Source organism: Crotalus tigris, unplaced genomic scaffold, assembly GCF_016545835.1.
Source record: "Crotalus tigris isolate CLP2741 ecotype Arizona unplaced genomic scaffold, ASM1654583v1 scf7180000024351.1097467, whole genome shotgun sequence".
Lineage (NCBI taxonomy): Eukaryota > Metazoa > Chordata > Lepidosauria > Squamata > Viperidae > Crotalus > Crotalus tigris.
This window is the reverse complement of record NW_024100520.1, coordinates 43336-65486: the sequence shown is the minus strand read 5'-3', so window position 1 is coordinate 65486 and position 22151 is coordinate 43336. Positions and strand designations below refer to the sequence as shown.

The window sequence follows — 22151 nt, the reverse complement described above, 5'->3', positions numbered from 1 at the left end:
AAATTTATATTCATTTTGTGAAAGAATGCAAAGATAGAAAAAATATATTTTGGAAGTACCTAAGATGTTCACGATCTTTTTCTAGACTTTTTAGAAACATGTGGTTGGCTGATTGCATTTAGAAACAGAATTTTTAATATATTTATTCATGCATTTAATTTATTAAATATTAATGTAAGTTTCACCCTGCTCACTATTGGAGTGCAGCCCTCAGCATGCCTCAGTGAGATTTTAGACTGAATCAGACTTTAGACCAAAAAAGATTGCCCATCTCTAATTTAAATATTTGCATCAACCAAAATAAGAATTGTACTTTGAATACACTTGGCTTACATCATATTGGAAGGAATAACTTAGAAGAACACCTAAATATAAATTCTACAATAGAGCCCAAAGGATGTTTAAATAAATTCTAATGTATTCTGTTGCTGTAAGGAAAGTATTTTAAAAGTACAAAAATGGTTTTCATCTAATTAACAATTTTCTTTCAGCAGTTAACTTCCAGGTAATTAATTACCTTGTATACTACATTTAAAACAGCACTAGGCTTCTTACTGAAATTGCCATTAATACTGTTTATTACATTAATGCAGATGTGAAAAATGACATAAAGAACAAGAATGTAGTTCTATAAGTCACATCTATGAATTAAGAGTTGGAATAACCAACTCAGACTTTTAGGGGATGAGGACCTTTTAAAAAATGAGAAAACAGAAGGCTTTACTAAGCAAGTAAATAATGGGAAAATAATTGACTAAAAACATCAAAGTGTGAGGGACATTTAAAATTTTATGAGGCAGCCATGTTGTCTATGCTTTTTTTTTTCTTTCAAGAGAGGCTTGCCATTCTGTTCAGCAAATGCTTTCTGATATTTTTAAAATCTCTTCCAGGTATGTTTGACTAGGGGACAAAAGTGTGAAGAATACCTGATCATTCTATCCCCCTGCACAGAACAGCATAGTAGAATTCTGAGGGTGGTTTGACAGCATCCTCCAAAGCAGAAATGGTTCAGGATATTCTTGTCTATGAGTGTTTGATATATCTGATCACTCTGTAATATGTATTAGGTATCCCAAGAACATTAAACAGAGAAACTTAGGGTGTTTGTGTGTTCGTTTTGTTTTGTTTTTGTGAAAAAGTTTACTGGAAGGCATAGTACTTCATCACAAAGTAACACTATTCCAAGATTTTAAAAATAACTGTCAGTCTTTGCTAAATGCAGTGCTTTGTACTTACATAAAGTAACAGAATTAGGATTTTATATTTTGATTTTTACACATGCTGTGCTCATTTTGGATTGACCTAATATTATAGCTGAAACCATATGTTATAGTACATGCTATAATGACTTACCTTAAGGCTTAGATTTATACAGATAGTCCTTGATTTATAACCACAATTGAGTCCAAAATTCCCATTGCTAAGTCCATAAGACAGTTGTGAACTAAGTGCAACCTTACAACCTTTCTTGCCACAGTTGTTAAGTGAATCACTGCAGTTGTTAAATTAGTAACATGGTTATTGAGTCCATCTGGCTTCCCATTGACTTTTCTAGGCCTGAAGTTCACAAAAGGGATTGCATGACCCCCATACACTGCAACCATAATAAACAGATGTCAAGCATCTGAATTCTGATCACGTGACCATGGGGATGTGCAAAGATCGTAAGTGTGAAAAACGGTCGTGTCACTTTTTTCAGTCCTGTTGTAACTTCAAACGGTCACTAAATAAATGGTTGTAAGTCAAGGACTACCTGCATCCTGCCATGCCACTCCATGGGATACAGGATGATTTCTAACAACAAAATTTCAATTAAAGTGGCATAAAAATAAGCTTATGTTATTCAATATCAATATAAACTTATTTTTAACATTTTAATAACAATGGGAAATTGTGCCATAAATTTTCAGCAATCATGGTGAAAAAGCTTTAGAGTTGGATGCAATATAAAGCTTTAGAGTTGGATGCACGTCCAATGGCAGTTGATCATCACAGCATCATAATATACAGGATCAATATTTTTCATATTCTGTCATTCTCCTTATTAATGTTTTTCTATTCTGCCAAACCCTTCCTATTCCTTTCTACCCCTAGCTTACTCTAGACAACTAACAGAACAACAGTAACAAAAATGTTTAACATGATTTTGTTGGCCTCAACCCTGTTGGCCTGTGGAAAGGTTTTATAAACTTGACTATTCATAGAATAAATAGAACCATAGGGCAGGAAGGGATCTTAGATATTTTCTAATCCAGTGGTGGCATACCTATGGCACGCGTGCCAGAGGTGACATTCAGAGCCCTCTCTGTGGGCACACACGCCACTGCCGCCAGCAGCTGGTGCATTAGGCCACCACTGCTGCCTGGAGCAGGAGCCCCACCCAGCACAAAAGAGGTGAAGCGGCTGACTAGCAAGCTCAAGTAGAGGTGGTAGAGCAGAGGTCAACCATTGTTGATTGGTGGACTGGAATAAAAGGGAGGGGGAAGCATTTTACATGCATGCATGCGTGCATGGGGCCACAAGCACACATGTGCTGCGTGATACTCACTAGCCCTGCCCCATTCTTGCATGGTGCAGCGCCTTGTATCTGCACCCCACGGCACGGTCGTTTTTCTGCCTTGCAGCACGGTGGCCCGTTTTTGCGTGCCAGAGGCAGCACTCAGAGGTGCCTCCCTGCCCCCCCCCCATGAGGGCAGCACAACGTTGATGCGGCCCTGGCACTTTGCAATAAATAAGTGGGTTTTGGGTTGTGGTTTGGGCACTCAGTCTCTAAAAGGTTTGCCATCACTGTTCTAGTCCAATCCCCTACCTAAGGCAGGAGGCTTCATACCATCTTAGGCAAATAGTTGTCCAATATTTTCTTGAAAATCTCCAGTGATTAACCACCCACAAATCTGGGTAGCAGACTGTTTCATTGCTTAACAATTCTTACTATCAGGAAATTTTATTTCCAGATTGGATCTCCCTCTGATGAGCTTTCACCCATTACTTCTTGTCCTAACCTCAAGTGCTATGGAGAATAAATTGACACTCAGTTTTCTACAACAGACCTTTAAGTATTGGAAGACAACTATCGTATCTCCCCTCTTTCTTAAGCTAAACATGCCTGGCCTCTTTCATAGGATTTAACCTCCCTTATCATCTGTTTCCTATTTCTGGGGCCTCAGCATCTTTGTGATGTTGTTGTGACCAGAGCTGGATGCATTCCAAATGTGGCCTCAACAGGATGGTATAGTGCAGTACTGTCACTTCTCTTTATCTTGATGCTATTCCTCTGTTGATGCAACCTAGGAATGTGTTGACTTTTTTGCCAGCTCATACTTGTGGTGGTCCACCAGGATACCTAAAACCCTCTTGCAGGCATTACTGCTAAGCCAGATACTGCCTATTCTGTACCTGCGCATCTGTGTTTTTTTTCTAAGTTCAGAACATATTTTTTTTAGCACTAAATTATATATTGTTGGTTAGGGTCCAAGTCTGTCAAGATCCTTCTGAATCTTTTCATTGAATATCACATGCTGAGCACTGTTGGTTAATCAATTATAGATCCACCTGGTAGTAGTATTGCCTATCCTGCACTGTTCCATCTTGTTCCATCTTAAGAAGTAGGATATGACCTACTTTATCAAATGCTGAACTTGTATATTGTAACTACAGCATTTCCTTGGTCCACAAATTTAGTCACTCTATCAAAGAAGGCAATAAGATTTGTTTGGAATGACCTGTTCTTAACAAGCCCTTGCTGGCTTCTATTAATATTTAAATTATTAAATATGATTAAATATAAAGTAATAATAATTAATTATTCCCTTGGGGTTGAAACCAGAACAAGTGAAGTCCCATCAGGAAAGGATATGTAGGAAAGGTATTTTTTTGAAGTTGCAGTTTATTCTACTTAATGTTTTGATAGATGGCTATATAAATATATATTGTGTAAGTTTTCTCTTTTAAGTATATCGTGTTAGCATGCTCTTTTTAAAAGTAAATGTTTATGTTCTTGCTTACACTGCAAAATAAAAAAGAGCATAACTTACAACTGATTGAATTGATTTGGTGTCAGTTACTCTTTAAATAAGTTTCAGATTTTATAATTCCATAAACAAGATCATATCTAGAAAATAAGTGAATGGCCACAATGTTTATTAAACAAATTTATCTCTACTACAGACATGATGGAGAAAAACACTGAGAGATTCTGTGATTTAGTGGTGATAAAGCCAACAACTGGAAAAAATAGTAGTGCAAATGGGATATTAGAATGCCAGAAACAGAAGAACCTAGAATCACAGGAAGATTTGGACTAGATAAACATAGTAAGGCAGGAGGTAAGTTATTAGAGTTTTATATAGCAAATTATTTCTTCATTGCCAAGCACTTTTACTTCTGGCAGCTTAAAAATAGTCCTTACACCTGAACATAACTAGATGGATAACATCACAATCAAATTAACCATGTAATAGGAAACAGGAGTTAAAGAACTGCAGTCTGATCAGCCAGGAGATTTCCTGGCTTGTGGAATAGACCATGAATTATTAGTATCAAAAGTACCAGTTAAACTTAGAAAATTAAAGACAGAAGCTGTACCAGCAGGATTTAACTTGGAGGGCATTTAGTCAGAATATCAAATCAATGTAATGCATAGATTGAAGGTTTTTAATTTATGCAAAGAAGAAACTAAGAAGCCCATGGGCAGATAAGAGGGATGGGGAGGGAACAAAAGTTCAAAGAAAAAAAAGATCCAAGTAGTTTTCAGAACAAGCTATCATAATAACCAGAGAAAAACAAAAGATGAAAGCCTTGGGCAGCAAGAAGGATGCAGGATGACAGAATGCAGATCTTTAACATCAAGCAAGAAAGGATAATAAAAGATACATCAATAAAGAATGCCAGCAAATAGGTAAAAAATAATAGGAAAGGAAAATGAGATATTTTTAAGGAGTTAGAAGAATTAGAAGAAAATGTGTGGCTAAGTTAGTGTAATCATAAGAGATCTAATAGAGCCAAATGACAGAAACTTATGTAAAGAGAGAGTGAATGAATGAATGAATGAATGAATGAATGAATGAATGTATATGGGACAGATTTCACTAGAAAATGAGGTACTCTCTAATAATGGACTTTCTGATAGAGCACAATTTTCAAACCAAAAAGCACAGAGGCAAATTGAACAAACATTGGAGAAGAAGCAGCTTAAGTGCTAACAATTTTATATCCACAGATATACAACAAAACTTACATTCTAGCGATTGGGAAAGATTGGTATAAATGCCTATATCAAAGAAAGGTGAGCATGCGCCATTCTACCAGTTTGTCACACAAGCAACATTTTGTGCTATGTCTTACAATGAAAAATAGAACTTTGTGTGGAAAGAGAAATATCAAAGCCACGGACAAATACACATATAATGAGACAGATAACGTAAGATGGATAATGGAGATAACAAGATAATTTAATAAAGGAATTTCCTTTATTGACCACAGCAGAGCTATTGTATAGCTCTCATCAGAATACAGCACACTAAGGTCAATAGGTGTATCAGGACACATTATTGTTCCTCTGATTAATCTTTACAATGAACAAGAAGCTACTCTCTTTTGAAATAAAAAAGCGGTTAGGGTTAGGCCACAAATAAAGTCTCAGCTCCTTCTGAAAGTAAAAATGGAAAGCAAAAAATCTGGGCTAATGTTCAATATTAAAAAGTTGGAAAAGGTTACTAGGAGTGTCATGTAATACAAGAAGAACCATTCAGTTGGTCCTGGAAGAAAAAAGTACTGATCGGTATCTAGAGATTAAGAAGCAGAAATTGAAAAGGAAATTGGAAATTGGATGTGAGGATATGATTGCCTAGAAAAAGAAATAACTATGGTATTTTTTGGCAAGTTGGGATATATGAGAACAAATTTGATGCAGTGGTGAAGGTGCTGACCTAGAAACCAGAAGACTGTGACTTTTAGCCCTGCCTTAGGCATGAAAGCTAGCTGGATGATTTTGGGGCAGTCATTCTCCCTCAGCTCCACTTGCCTCACAGAGTTGTTGTGGGGAAACAGAAGGAGGAAGGAGTATTAGGTATATTTGCCATCTTGTGATATTTATGAAAATGAGGGAATGAATGAATGAATGACAAGACAGTGGATGGACAGTATTCTTGGAACGTTCATGGAAGAGCTGCTGATTGTCACCAGGATTAGATTAAGCTAGAGCAGGGGTCCCCAACACCCGGGCTGTGGACCAGCACCAGGCCATGGCATACCAGCAACCGGGCCACGCAAACAAGAAAAGCCCCATCCGCTGGATGCAGGCAGCACACGAAACCACGCCCCCTCTGGTCCACAGAAAAATCTTTGTCCACAGAACCGGTCCCTGGTGCCCAAAAGGTTGGGGGCCTCTCAGCTAGAAGACATTTGTCCATGCAATTAGTGGGAGCTAAACCCAATTCTTAGTTCTGAACTAATATTTAAAATGTGAGAAAACTTAATCTTTTATGTTCTTTTTTTTGTAAGATTTTACTCTAAACAGCAGGTTTTACTCAAATCTTTGTTGTGTTTCTGTGCTTTGTTTGTGTTCACCAATAGAGGTAGTTCAAATAAAAACAGGAGAAAACAATCACAACTAGCTCAGTTTCAAGAATGCACAGCTTTATTACCATCTGCCATGTGACAGCTATGCTCTGCACCAGCTGTTTTGTCGAAAGCCGAATGGCCCTGAAACAACCTCTATAATGTCAAGTAATGGAAAAATATAACTCATTGCAGTCCACAAATTCTATTGCTTATACACTCACTAAGCAGATGAATGGGATGAAAATGCCAATCAAACTTTAAAGAAGGAAGCCAGGGAGATCTCAGTTTGGCACTCTATCTTTCCAAAAGATGACTGATGCAGGCAAAGCTGACAGTATCAGCTGTGTACTAATAGGGATGCATGTAGCACTACATGCACTGGGGCTTAAGAACGATATCTAGCATCTCAGATTGAAAACAAAGCGATTAGGAGTCTCATTCCTTGTGATTTTCAGATTATGTTCACTGGAATCCTAGGGTTCCATAAGAACTTTATAAAGTTCTCCAAAATTATGAAAAGTAACTACATAATTACTCATTTGCTTTGCATATTGATCAGGTGTTCCATGACTCTTTTAAAAAAAAACATATTTTGCAGTTTGAAAAGGTTTGGAAACCCCTGACCTAAACCTAAGTTGAGGCTCAGTACAAAATAATGCATAAGGAGGAGCCTTTAAAACAATGGAACAACAATAGTTTAAAATTCCAACAACTGTTACAAATTGTTAATTTATGGATTTTCATTGCCTGCACTATTCCTAAGAGCCAGATTTAAACAGCTACTACTACTACTACTACTACTACTACTACTACTACTACTACTACTACCACCACCACCACCACTAATTGTCAACTGGTACTAAAAACCCAGAAAAGAATAAATAATGTTAAATAATGTCAAATGTCTGTCAGTTGTATAGCTGGATTTTTGTCAAATGTGCCCCCTCCTTCAAAAAGCCTATTTATATTGATTCTTTAAGTTTGGAAGGTATTGAAGCAGATAGGAGGTAATTAAAAGCATAAATCTCAAGAAGCCTGTGAAGGTAATTCTCTGCTTTACAAGCAGAGCTGACAAAATGATGAACGCTTCAGCTCCAACATGACAGAAATATTACATGATTACAGGCTGCAGGAGCATAATATGCTGAAAGTTAGCTTCAAAACCAGCTATTTAACAAAGCCTTTAACAAAAGTTTTTTGTTTTCTATTTAATACAGTTAATCTATTTGCAACATTGATCTGGCTATGCTTCCTGTGTTCATCTTATTCTCACTAATAATCTGTTTCACATTAATTAGTTGACGCAAAGGGCAGTAAATGAAAGGGGCAGTAAAAATTGAGATGGAGAGAGGATGGTGGGCAGTGCTGGTTTTCCCTCCACACCCTCAAGGCAGAGAGGATTGATGGTTCTTTCTGCACTCTGTTTTAGTACCTCCAACCAAGTGGGCATCAGAGAGCAATCAGCAAAAAAAAAAAAAAAAAGAGGCTCCATATGACTCAGAATTCTTTCCTCTTCTCTTTTCCATTCTCTGATCCATGTTAACATGTGTACTGACTCAGTTGTGGGCATATCTGTCTACATATTAATTAATGCTTCATTCCTGAAGATATCAAGCAATCAACCTTTGCCTTCTATATACAAATAGCATCTCTTGGGCACCGTTCACAGGTCACACATTCCTGCACAAATCCCACGTATCTGGCTGTGAATTAATAAAAATGGCTTTGTCTCCTTTTTAAAAAAATAAATAAACTAAAATAACTTTATGGCATCTCTTCCCACCCCCCACCCCCCAACCAATTCCCTACTGCTCTAAGACTGCATATCTAATAAAATCCAAATAAAATGGGTGGAAAAAATATGATGAGGGTCAAAGGGGTGTAGAGAAACCAGAGCTAATTTTGTCTGTGAATTGATTTAAAGTTTTTATCTTCTACTTGGAAAACTATCAAAAGCCCTAGGCCCAGCCCTCAGAGAGACACAGTCAAAAGCCCACCAGTTAGTTGAAAAAAAAAAATACTACCGGCCTGACTGATCTGTGGAAATGACAGGATGTGGTTGCACCCAGCAACCTTGAGGGATTGGATAAAGTTCAGTTCTCTGTAATATGGGAGAATATGCCCACCCTCTCAAAAAACCCACACAGGTAGAATGACTGTCACAAACTCCCCCTTAAGAGAGACAAACAGAATTAAATTACTGCTCATGTTCACATATTGCAGTCTGCTTTGCTGGCTGCCCAAATTTAGTTTTGTATTGTAAAAAGAGCCATACTTAAAATGCATTAAATTAAAACAGCAGCTGCATCAGAAAAATCCTTTTCATCTGAGGCATCACAGGGATAATGGTTTTCCAGAATGTAGGTGTTACTTGATAGGCACATAAGAAGCCATTTAGCAAAATTTCCACTTCGTTTGAAATTTGACCACAAGGGACATATCTCATAACTGCAGAGAAAGTAGAAAACATTAGAAAAGGCCAAGTGTTTTCCCAGGCTGTAGTTAATACTGTTTAAATAAGGACCTCTTTGTTCACTATTCAACTTTCAAATTTTCCTAATTTCTGTACATTTCATTGAGATTTTTTTTAAGCCTAGGGCTTTTTTTCTTCTTCCTATCAGTTTCTTGGTGGAAGCAAACTGCAGGGACACACACTTTGCCCATTTTCTAGTCAGTTTAATAACTGAATCTATCAGAGAACTCAATCTGCTTTTTTCCATAAACCAGTTTCAATTGTTAATAACTAATAGAGGAAGATGTGCTGGGAAAATGTATATTGTGACATAGTGTTGCATAAAGAATTCAGAAGGAACGTTTTGCAAAGCGTGCTGGCAGAAGCAAAGTACGCTCATCAAAATATTAAACTAGTCATGATCTCTGGGCTTCACACAGCTGCTTTGAGGGTTCCTCCTGCTGTCTTTATGTACACGCACAAGCAGGGGCACTAGCAAAAAAGGAGGTGCCCTCTGAATGAATTCAAATAGCCTCAATTCCGTTTCAGGTTTGGGAATCAGACAAGTTGATTCACAGCTGCAGGAAAAACAAAATTGACATAATACACTGAAAGTAATCCAATTTTTTACTCAGATCAAAACAAATACACAAATTAATAGCTGCAGATATATGAAATTGTTTGTAATGTTAAACATTTAAACAATATTGGCATATATAAACAGAAACATCCAATAATACATAAGTACACAATTATCAAATCACATGCAGAATTTATTTCCCTAACCTTTTTAACATTATCCTCAAAATATAGTCCGGCAAATACTGTACTCAGTTAAAGAATTATGCTGTTCTGGACATCCTCATTTTATTTTCTTCACATATGGAGTAGATGCAAGAAATCTATCATGCTTCACTTATTCAGTTGGATTTTCAACTATTCCTGACTATTAGACATGATAGTGACTGGAGCTGATAAGTCCACTCCTAAGGCTTATTTCTGGAGAACACCCCTTCTGCTAGTACTGAAGTTCTTCTTTTAAATAGAATATTGCTAAATTGTTGCAATAGTTCATTCACTCATTCATTCGCTCATTCATTTATCTATTGGATTTATAAATACACAGTATTGCCATTACTTTAGAAGTTTTGGACCTAAAGATCAGGATATCAATATTTGCAGATGACAAAATAATTTCATTATATCTTCTAAATCCTTGAGCAAAAAAGCCCAGTTCAAATTGTCAAAAGCCTTCTCTGCATCTAAGAAGATCAAAGTGACTTGCTTTATATTAAGTTGCTCCAAATATTCCAAAATGTCCAACACATTTGTAACATTGTCCTTTAACTAAGTTAAGAGGGAAAAACCCACACATCGAATCTCATGAATAAATAATTGCAAAATTATTTTTAGTCTATCAGCTAGAATCATTGTGAACAACATATAGTCATTATTCAATAATGACATTAGCCAATAGTTTAAAGTCAAATCTTCTCCCTATGTTGCCCTCTTTCCAGCTCTGGCATTTTTCTTCCCTGTAGAGGACAACAAAATTATTTCAAATCTACTCTGATCTAGCCAATAGTTTAGATTAACTGATTGATTACATAGACTACTAGAGGCCTATTCATTTAGTCCAAAAATGAAACTGGATTAATCTTTTTCAAATCTTTCCCTAACAGTTGCAGATTGTTGTGTTTCATATGTATACATTACACTTTTATAGTCAAAACAACAAAACATAATAATGATGCAGTCAGCAATGCTTTCTGAATATGATTTTTTTTTTCATTTAGATCAACTCGGCTTTAAATAACATTTTACAGTTGGGAGGTTTTCATTTTTTCCATATGAACCAGCTTGAGAAGAAATAGCTATTGTTTATTAAGAGCAAATCTAAAATATTTATAGCTATGAAAATAGATTACTTTTTGTACATAATTTCATGCTTTGATTTGTTTTTTCAGTTGCAAGTGTGTGTTCTTTCTTTTTCTCAGCCTTGGAATGAAGCTAAAAGGGCAGATTAATCAAAGGGATAATGGGCAGATATTTTATGTTGTGCATATTTTAAGAGTAGTGGGTGGGAATTGGCTAATTTGCATGTCATTATTGAGCCTAGTCACAGCTGAGGAAGACAAGCACCAGGCTTATACGTAATAATATTTATTAAGATTCCATCATTGAATGGTGAGAATGGATTTCAGAGCAATGTATTACTAAAAGCACAGTAACTCTAGTCTATATCACTATTTATGTATCAGCTGTAAGTAAAACATTTGCTGTCTGTCGTTTTATTGCGCGATGAAGGGAAGGAAATTGTTTCGTGAAAAGAAATAATAAGGTACACTAGGGTTCAAAGAAACGTCTCAAAGTGAGAATCAAGAAAAGGTAACTCTTATGTCTGTTTTTCATTTCTTTATGTATGCAGGACCATTATCATTTTTTTCAGTGATCAAAATTTTATGTGGCAGTTTTCTGCATGACAAATTATTAATTGTTTGACAGGATTTATTTATAGGTAGGATATGAAAAGAAGATCTCTGTTGTATTATAAGAAAAGGTGCTAAGTTATTAAAATTATTTATATTTGTCTTGATGAAAGGTGAAGGCATTTCTTTATATATTTCTTTTCTATATGATATTCTTATTTTTTTATTTCTCTTCCTATTTTGCTATTTTTTCTTTTCTATGCCTTCTATTTCTTTCTTTTTTCTTTTTAGTTGACATTGGTTTTTACTTTGTAATTATAATCTGAAGCGGTACCTATTAATCTTATTGCATTTGCATGCTTTTGAATTGGTAGGTGGGCAGGAGCTGGGGCAAATAATGGGAGCTCATGCGTTGCAAGGAGCTTGGATCTTGAACCCATGCTGTCAGTTCTCCAACTGACAACCTCAGTATCCTTAGCTGCTGAGCCATAATGCCTGAATAAATCTGTACATATAGGTAATCGTTGTTTAGCAACTACCTTGTTTAGTGACCATTTGGAGTTATGACAATGATGAAGAAGTAACTTTATGACCTGTCCTTGCATTTACAATCTTCGCAGGTCTATAAAGCAAAGGAAAGTTGAAGTAAGATTATTTGCTCAGTTGCAGTTTCACTTAATGACTGTTTACTTTAAGGACTGAGTTGCCAGTCCCTATTGTGGTCATTCAATGAGGACTACCTGTAAAAGAAACAGTGACTTATTTCAGGAAGCAAATAAAAATAACTAAAAATCATAATAAAAAATAATAGTAGTTAAGTTCCTTATGCTCCATTGAAAATCATTTTAAAGCATTTTTTTGTCATTCAGAAAAAAATGCCTTTACATTTATAATTCAATTTTCAAAATTTAAAGAGGAATTGGTTGCTTATAAACTTGCAGTAAAATGCACACAACTAAGGAGCTATGTTGATTTATAGAGTACCCAATATATGATCATTGTAAATTTTCAGTGGCTGCAGATACTATGTGATTTCTTGGAAGAATGGAAAGAAAAATAGAGAATATAATTAAGGTTGCAGCATCCCAGGGTCACATGATCGCCATTTGCAACCTTTCCAGTGGCTTCTGACAAGCAAAGTCAACGGGGGAAGCTGGATTTGCTTAATAAAATTGGTCACCACTCACTTAATGACCTCATAACTTAGTGGCAGACATTTGGTCCCAATTGTAGTCATAAGTCAAGGACTATCTGTACAGAAGGATTACAAAGAGGGAGGGAGAGAGAAAAGAGAAGCTTATATTTGAACTTACTAGTTACTATGAGACACCATAACCATAATGTCAAGAAGCAGTATTTCTTATATAGTATATAGTATGTAGATAGTAATGTGCAATTTTCAACAATAATGAATCCATATGATGGTCTGAGTTTGATTAATCTCTATATTCCATTTTTTAAAAATGTCTGTGAATGCTTTGAAAATATGATAGATCAGGGGTCCCCAACCCCCGGTCCATGGACTGGTACCAGGCCGTGGCATACCAGCAACCGGTCCGCACAAATAAGCAAAGCCCCATCTATGGGATGCAGGCAGCACACAAAACCATGCACTCTCTGGTCCACGGAAAAACCTTTCTCTATGGAACTGGTCCCTGGTGCCCAAAAGGTTGGGGACCTCTGTGATAGATGATGGTTTCCACTTTTAAGGTAGTAACGTAGATTTTCTTATCTTTTTTAAAAAAGATAGCACTGAAGTGTTTATCAATTGAATGTCTAGAACAATTTAAACACATACCTTTCTTGGAAAGAACCCAAATAAAATTAATAGAATTGTTTATACAGTAAGTAGTCATAGATAGGATTGTATTATGTTTTTATGTAAATGAGGTTATAATTAGCTTTAAATCTGTTTGAGTGCTTTGAATGGATTTCATGTACAATAAATGAGAATTGAGTGAAGTAAAGCAAAGTCAGCAGTAGTTTAATATTAAGATTGCACCCATCACAATTATTAGCAGAAAGGCTTTTTACATGATTTCTACAGGGAGTAACCCTTTGTCTTAGGTTCACCTCTGCTTATCAGGTTGTAGTTTTTTTTATTCTGTCCTTGGATATTTTCAGTAGAGCAGGCTACTCTGTGAATGAAGTTACAGTGAAAACAGTGAAAGAGACATGAATCAGTGGTGGGATTCAAATATGTGACAACTGTTTCTCTCTGTGGCTGCTGCTTCCGGAAGTCCTTTCTGGGCCTGGGCAACAAAAAATTAGCTACCGGTTCTGCTGAACTGGTGTGAACTGGCTGAATCTCACCACTGTTACCCATCTATAATGAGTAGCTGTGTCAGAGTACCTCAAAGCTTAATTTTCCTGAAGTTGCATCATCTCTGGAGATTTTGTTGTTGTTAATTGCGAAGTCATGTCTGACCCATTGCGATCCCATGGACAACGTTCCTCCAGATCTTCCTATCCTCTACCATCTTCTGGAGTCCATTTAAGCTCATGCCTACTGCTTCAGTGACTCCATCCAGCCACCTCATTCTCTGTCATCCCCTTCTTCTATTGCCCTCAATCTTTCCCAGCATTAGGCTCTTCTCCAGTGAGTCTTTCTTTCTCATTAGGTGGCCAAAGTATTTGAGTTTCAACTTCAGGATCTGGTCTTCTAAAAAGCAGTTGGGGTTGATCTCTTCTAGGACTGACCGGTTTGAATGCCTTGCAGTCCAAGGGACTCGCAGGAGTCTTCTCCAGGACCATAGTTCAAAGTCTCTGGAGATAGGATTGTGGAAATCAAGAATCCCTCAAAGCAAATGTAGATGCAAAAAAAGTCTGGATAAAAAATATTCCAAATGGAGAATTTGTTCTACAATTACATTGCTTTATTCATACACGTTTACAAGGGGTTCAGAAGATTCCTTTATAGCTTTCCTGTCTTAACCTACCACTTCTTCGATCATTTTTTTTCCAGAAGTAAAACAGAATAATTCATTCAACATTTTGATTAGTGATCTCTCTGTTTGGGAATTCCACAGACAAGAAATTACTGGGTAATGAACAGAAGAATAGAATCTATGGGCACAACCAGACATGGCTTCAAATTCATACAGTAATCAGTTGACACTTGCAGTTGACCCTACATTATAAGGTGAGGTCTCAGCTTCAAGGGCAAGGTTTTGTGCAAGCAGATCTGGTTTAATAGAAAGTGACCAAGGCCACTATTGACTGATTAGTGGAGAGTTCAGATTGCTTCCCATGTGGCTCTGAAACCACCTTTAATAATGCTATATTGCTCTGTTCTCTCCTTATAGGTAATGAATGAACCAGGAGAACTCCAATTTATTTTATGTGAGGTGTCCTTGACATTTGAAAAGGAAGTAATAGAAGAATATTTTGTTAAAAGAGGCACTTGGGGACTTTTTGCTTTCTGCTTTCATTTTTATAAAATTCTTGAGAGAAAATAATTTTAGAGCATTCTATTCCCACCTCCTCTCTTTCTTTGCTGATACATCTATTGACACAGTCAGTTTACATATGCTATTCACAGAGCACATCATCTTTTTTACTTTAGAAAGCTAAAAGCAATAACAGTACCCAGAAATGTGATGGCAGGAACAGAAAAAAATAGCTGGGCCTGAGGGACAAGTTAGAAGAGCTTCCAGACAAATGGTTCCTATAGCTACCAGTCAAAGGATGTGCAGCAATTCTGTTTTCTCCTTATAGAAATAAAACAATAAAAAAACATGTTAGAGAAATGCAGAATTGATTCCAATGGAAGACAGAGTTCTCTGAGTGTATATCTTATATAATTTAATGAACAATGCAGGATGATTGCATAATAAAAGTAGCGACTGGAAACATTTTAATTGTTATTTTTATAATGAAATTCAGGATTTCATAGCTATTCTTGGTCAACAAATAGCTTGCTATTGCAAAGATAGACAAGTTTACTATTTCTCCTATATGTCAACTGCTTTTGGAACAACAGAAAATTGTTGTATATAACTTTATAATAATTATAATTACAAGTGCATTATATACTGCAGTTAGAGTGCAGTACAGCAGGCCACTTTAGCTGACTGTGTTCAGCAGGTCAGCGGTTCAAATCTCACCGGCTCCAGGTTGACTCAGCCTTCCATCCTTCCGGGGTAGGTAAAATGAGGACCCAGATTGTTGGGGGCAATGTAAATATATATATATATATATATACATTGCTTACTGGTGTACACCGCTTAGAGAGTGCTTGCACTTAAAGCGGTATATAAGTCTCATAAATAAACAAACAAACAAACAAACAAACAAACAAATAAGTAATACATAAGTACTGTATGTAATAGGTTAGTACAATTGGAATGTTAATGTACTTCCAAAAACTAGTGAAAAAATACTTTTTAAAAAACAAGGACGCATAAAGCATCTTTTTCTATTATATAAACAATCCCGCAGATATTATTACACACCATTTAGTAAAAGCTATATAACATATGGATAATCTAGTGGCACTTTAAGTACTATATACTTCAAAGATGGTTTTGGCAAAAAATTCTTTATTAAAGAATCTTAATATTTAATATAATATTACACAATACAATACAATATGATAATATTTAATATAATTCTTATTAAAGAATTATAATATTTGCTTGCTAGAAAGTCAGCTTTACTGAACTCAGAGGAATTTTCTTTTGGATAAACAAGTTAAGAATTACTCGTTCTTAAACATCAGTTGATTAAGCAGTTTCCCATCTCCTTTGTATGATACCAATAAAACTGAAAACCTTGTAATAGTTTTAACAATCTTTATTTTGGTCCATATTTTAGTGATCGATTATTATGTGTTTGTGTGTATACATATAATTTTAACTTTATTTTCTGTGCAGTTTTACACAGAAAACACAATTGGTCCTATAGCAATACAATGTTTTCTTCTTTTAAGAACAGGAAATGCATTTGGTGTTATTTGCTTCTTAATCTAACTGTTGAATCTTAATGGATGTTTTACTTGCACTGATTCTATGGATAGGTTATTTACATGTGGCAAGGTTTATTACTAAGCACACAAGTATACAGTATGTGCATCTTCCTTTTCATTCCATCTGTTTGACTTACTTACACCCAGGTGGCCAGGTTGCCTTATTACACTATGTCCCAGAGTGACTGTTCTGTGGCACCTCCTTGCACTCAGACTAATTCAGTCATCCTTTCCATAGCAACATAGTGTTAACAGCACCCTGAAGGGTTTGGACCCTAGAAAAGCTTGTACCCTTGGCGCCTAGAAAAGCTTGTATCCTTGGCTTAATGGCTTGCTTTCAATTTAACACAAGCAGTCAAAAGGTGGTATTCCTAATGCATGTCAGCCATGGCATTATTCTTAGCAGCAGATTGCACGATACAACTAATACCTTGTGTATTGTATTTCTATATGTGTGCCACCGAAGTCTAGTCCTACTTTAATGATAAATATGATATTTTTTTTCTTTTTTCTTTCCATTTTCATACAGAGGAAAATTATTGAAATGAATGGGATTTTTATTTTGTTTAAAGACAGGTATCCTGCCCTATGTGCAAAATTACATTTGCTTCTGATATTAGCTATTAATATATAGTTGATATGTACAGTTCAATAAAGGCATATGTGTTCTGTTTTTAAACGTATGGGTATACTGTATTATATTAAATATTATATTTTATAATATAATATTATATTATATCTGAATATAAAAATATATAATATTATATTTTTATATCTGAAGTCCCAGAGGCTCAATGAGGCTCCCTTTTTCACTATAAGCCTGGAATTATAAAACCTGGGTGGCTGCAGAGCAGGAAAATGGAGTTACCATATACATAGACCACAAAAATGTGTGGTATAATATATTCACCAAGTTGTGCAGTCCTGCATAGGACTAGTAATAGGCACAGATCATCATAAACAAAAAAGTATGCTTTCATAAAGGCTGATAACAAATGCTATGCTTATGCAAACTCATAATGGTTTCAATAGAATTGTATTCTAATTGTGGGTAAAATTAGGCCCTTAATAGTCAGATAAATATCTAATTTCCAAATCTGATTCATTTAATTTCCTGCAATGGATTAAAACTGTAGTAGAATATAAGTCAAAAACTAATAAGGAGTTGATCCTTTTGTTGCAATCCATGAAAATATATGCTCTTCAATAAACTCTCAGTTAAAGTCAGAAAAGTGTCTTGTGAAATCCTGCAACAATATTAATAATGAAGCACTACTAACTTTTCTTAGGCAAAAGAATCTAGTGCCTCTTTTTGGAAGCTGTATAACTTTTCTTTTTCAACCTTTTCATCTGTGAGTGATACCAAGTATGAATGCTGAGCCTGATTTGTTCTCCTTTGTAGAGCCAGGCTGAGGCCCACTACAAAGGAAGTAAACATGCCAAGAAAGTCAAAGCACTAGAAGCAACGAAAACTAGACCAAAAGCAAGTGCTTCCAAGAACAGCGCAATGGCTAACTTGAACGGCTCTGCTACGCCGGCCCCGGCCAACATCTCTAACAAATCAGGTCAATGAAATTTTCATTCTATACATTCTTTGCTTCTCCTTCTTGATTTATGTGAGATTTTTGTCTAGATGCTCTCTGACTATTTCAGTGCCAATATTTGTAATAAAATTGTAGTAAAATTATAGTTAAAAAAACTAAATTTGTAGTAAAAAAAAAAGACTCTCCATTCTGAAATGGAAAGTGATTGTTAAAACTGGTAGGTTAGATTCCCTATGAAGCTTCATTTGCTCTTCCTGATTCCCCGTTGAATATATATTAAACTTTTAGTCAATGACCAGTGCCTGGCAAATACTGACAGCATATCTAATGGAGAGATGCAGATAGAGTGATTCAGCTATCTGTGTTAAAAGTTGCCTCCAATGGTAGTTCTTAAATGAATAAAGGAAGAGAGATTGTATATTATATTTTCCACTGGCCCTCAGTGTGATGCTATTTGCTTTTAAATGGCCCCAAGCGCATTCTCTTTGCTACCTATAAATATCAGTTATTTTATTATGTCATTGGTAGTTAATACATACTTATGTCTCATCTTGGACTAATTATTAAAAATGACACAGTTTAATTTACATAGGCAGAGGTGAATAGGATCTATTTTTTCCCAAAGCAGGAATTAATGCTTATGTAACCTGCAGTATATTACCTATCGCAATAATTCACATCATATCTTATTTGCACAGTCTTGATATAATATCAAAGTTCAAACCTGCTGTCTCCAATCTATAAATTTTGACCCTTAAAAAAGGCTGCTTACAAAACTGCAATGAGTAGGATATGTTTACCTTCAACTCTGTTCCTACTTTTAGGTTCTATTATTGTCAAAAACTAAAGGATCCTCCCTTCCTCCTAATTTGTTAGCGGAAGGAATGGGTATACAGTAATTGAGCTTCCCCACAGTTGGCAAGCAGGATGAAAGTTAAGAGGACTAGTAAAAAAAAAGGCTGTGTGGAAGCTACCAACAATCCTGAGCTCCAAATCCAGTAATCATGTGCCAGCAGTCTTAAACTCAGCTATATGTGTGCAGCTGAGAAATGTGCAAAAACTCTTAACTTTCACAGACAGATCCTTTTACTAGTTTAGTGTGCTAGCGGGGCTCTGGATAATGAATCAGGGGGCAGTAAAGTGTTTCTTGTATGAGCAAGATCCTGGGGTTCTCTGTGGAGGATTGAATCATTATAATAAATCTGCAACCTCTAAGTAATAATATTTAGTTTACTATTTCTTCTCTATTTTAAGAAGCCCATATTTCCTGTATTTCGCTTAATAATTAGTGGAATGCTCTTTCTGTATAATCCTGTAATCCATGGTAAAGTTCAAGCATCATCTGCAATATTACAATTCTTTATAAAGCTAACCATGAAAATATAATTAGCTCCACCCCGGGGGGGGGGGGGAGATGCAATGGTTTTAAATTTATTTTGAATGGTGGATATTACTGAACATATTCTTAACCTTTATCTTAGTAAATGTATAAATATAATCTAAAGGAATCATGAGGCACCTTAGAAATTGTGCTATAGATGTCAACAGGTATATCAGGATCAATAGCTGAATCACAAATAACCTGAAGTGGATTTTATCACCATAGGTTAAAAGGAGCAAAAAAAAATTTTTTTTTTAAACTGAAGCAGACTTATAATACATGTTGGAAGAAAACATTGATGCCTACTTTACAGGAATTGAAAATTTATGTCATAAATCAGGAATGAAGAAAATAAGTTTATAAAGCCTGAGATCCATAAAATGGGTGTGACCACAGTACTCATGTGGGTGTCATAGGCTTCTTCTAAACTTTTCTTTTAAAGAGATTTAGACCTTTCTTCTATTTATTTTTTAAATATGAATGGCCTATTTTAGGGTTTAAACTGCGGTGGAAAGATATTGAGTAGCCACTTTTCGATAATTGAACAATTGAAGTCTGCTAGTAGTCCACCACTTGTAAATGGTTGCTCTATAGATGTGTGTGTATGTGTGTGTGTGTGTGTGTGTGTGTGTATACATAAATAAACACATACACCTATAAAATATAAACTTAGCTTACAAGAAGAGTTAATAACTATTACAAATTATTTCAGGCCCAAAGTCATATACAAATTATGTAAGCTGAGAATAAGTAGATATATATAGTGAAGCATATATCCATTTAATCACATTTCCATCTAACATCCACTGAAAAATCTAGAGAAACAGTAGGAAATTCTCCTGGTGGGTAAAAGCTGCCAGGGTAATCTGACGTGAAGACACCCTTTCCCATTCTACAAAGAAAAACTGACCAGGTTGGCATGTGTACTACTGACCAGGGTATTTGTTCTTGTCTGAGAAGTAGAACTCAGTTTAGAGAACTCAGCCAAGTGTCTGCTTGCACTGGATCCTCATAGCCATTCTTTAGCGATAACTGCAGGAATTATCACATTTTTGGCCTACAGATAGAATTTGGTCCCATATATCTATCACTGCGATGTTACAAACACAAGTCAAATACATTTGCCTTTAGACAGAAAGATGATAGGAATCAAACTGGATTTTCACAGATGGGACTGGAATATTACAAATAATAAAGTGTAATTTGAAGAGAATTGTTAAGCAATAAAAACTGAATGAAAAAAGTCTGGAGGTAACATATACTGTATTATATTAATGATACAATTGAAATCATTTTGGGCATCTAAATTTTTTTTACTAGCAGTATATATTATCTCTTGTGTATAATAAAATTGTAGCTTTCCACCCTCTGGGCTTTATTTCTAAATAGGCAAATAAAGGATAATAATGAAAATAATGTGTCAGCAATAAAAAAAATATAAGTATAAATGAGGAGAGAGAGAAGGAATAATTTTAGTCTTTATCAGTGCTGGATGTAGAATAAAAAATAGAAATATCACATAAGTTGTACTGGAGAAATAAAAGAAGAACAGAGATAAAGAACAGAATAAAATAAAGAACAGAAATAGCTAAAGGAACATCAGAAAGCGTTTCAGTGAAATAATAAAACAGCTAAACAAAAAAGCCCATGAAATTTATCAAGTTACCAACTCTGAAAAAATAAAGGATACTATTAACTACCAAATTAATCCTCCCATTAATTTATTTCCAGGCTGCTATCCTTGTTAAGAAAAATACAAGATGCCCTACTGTCCTAATAGTAGCACCTGGTATGGTGGCTGATTTAATAGAATTACTGCTCTAATTTCCATATATATATATATATATTTTTTCACATCATTAGTTGCCAAAGATTTTGGTCATAAATAAGGAACTCAACATAAGGAGTGGGGAGGGGATATGGGAAGATTTGGGAAGCCTAGCACAGGATATATGTGAGTTGAGGGAGGCTAAGGGAGGGTGCTGCAATGGCCAAAACTTTGGAGGCCAAACACACATCTACAGTATTTTTTTTTAATGGTTACCAAATGAATGGATGTAAGGCAAGGAGTATTGTATCTATTCATAGAACATAATTTACTCCCCTTTCCCCTTCCCTTGAAATACAGATTACAAATAACAAGGCTCAAAAGAGATATAAATGTAAATGTTTTATATTTTAGTTTTACAACAATTCTGTAAAATAGATTAGCTGATAAATGGTGACAAATCCAGGGCTTCCCAATATTCTTTATAGTGTAGGGAAAATTAAACCAGATTTATTTTAGAATTATACCCTGTCAATGTGTCAGCTACTTTGTTTTATAAACTATACATGTTCTGATTTGTCCTATACCTTGTTTGTGAAGTTGAGCTCAAGAACCCTCCATTTGATTCCTTTACAAGGTAACTTGTAAAGGCATGATTAAAGTATGAAGGCAAAAGTCCATGCACATCTGAAGGGCAAAGTGTTTGATTAAAGTTTGTAGCAAACATGTTTATGAATTAATGAAATCTTTTTTTAGAAACCCAAAATTTGAAAAACTGTTGATACAAAGATAATGTATTATAAGTTCAACTACTGCTTTTTATCAGGTAAATGTTTAAATATAAACTCACAAGAGCAAAAAGAAATATTGGGCAGGAAAGGTTGATAGCAAGAAAATCTGCCTCACTAAAATAAAACAGCTTACAATTTGACCTCAATTTATACCTCTCCAAAGCATAAGTGGAGAGCCGGTTTGGTGCAGTCGTTAAAGTACCAGGGTAGAAATCAGGAGAGTGGGAGTTCTAGTCCCACTTGTGGCACGAAGCCAGAG

The 22151-nt window shown here is 35.5% G+C and overlaps 1 protein-coding gene across 8 annotated transcripts in view; it reads left to right on the top strand.

The window, feature by feature from the left end:
- ZNF385B (zinc finger protein 385B) overlaps positions 1–22151 on the top strand; it is a 275321-nt gene that overhangs the window by 231828 nt on the left and 21342 nt on the right. For all 8 annotated transcript variants that reach the window (XM_039327147.1, XM_039327148.1, XM_039327149.1 and 5 more), the window contains one exon: positions 17811–17973. In XM_039327147.1, the coding sequence (XP_039183081.1) occupies positions 17811–17973 (163 nt within the window). The remainder of the gene's footprint in view (positions 1–17810; positions 17974–22151) is intronic.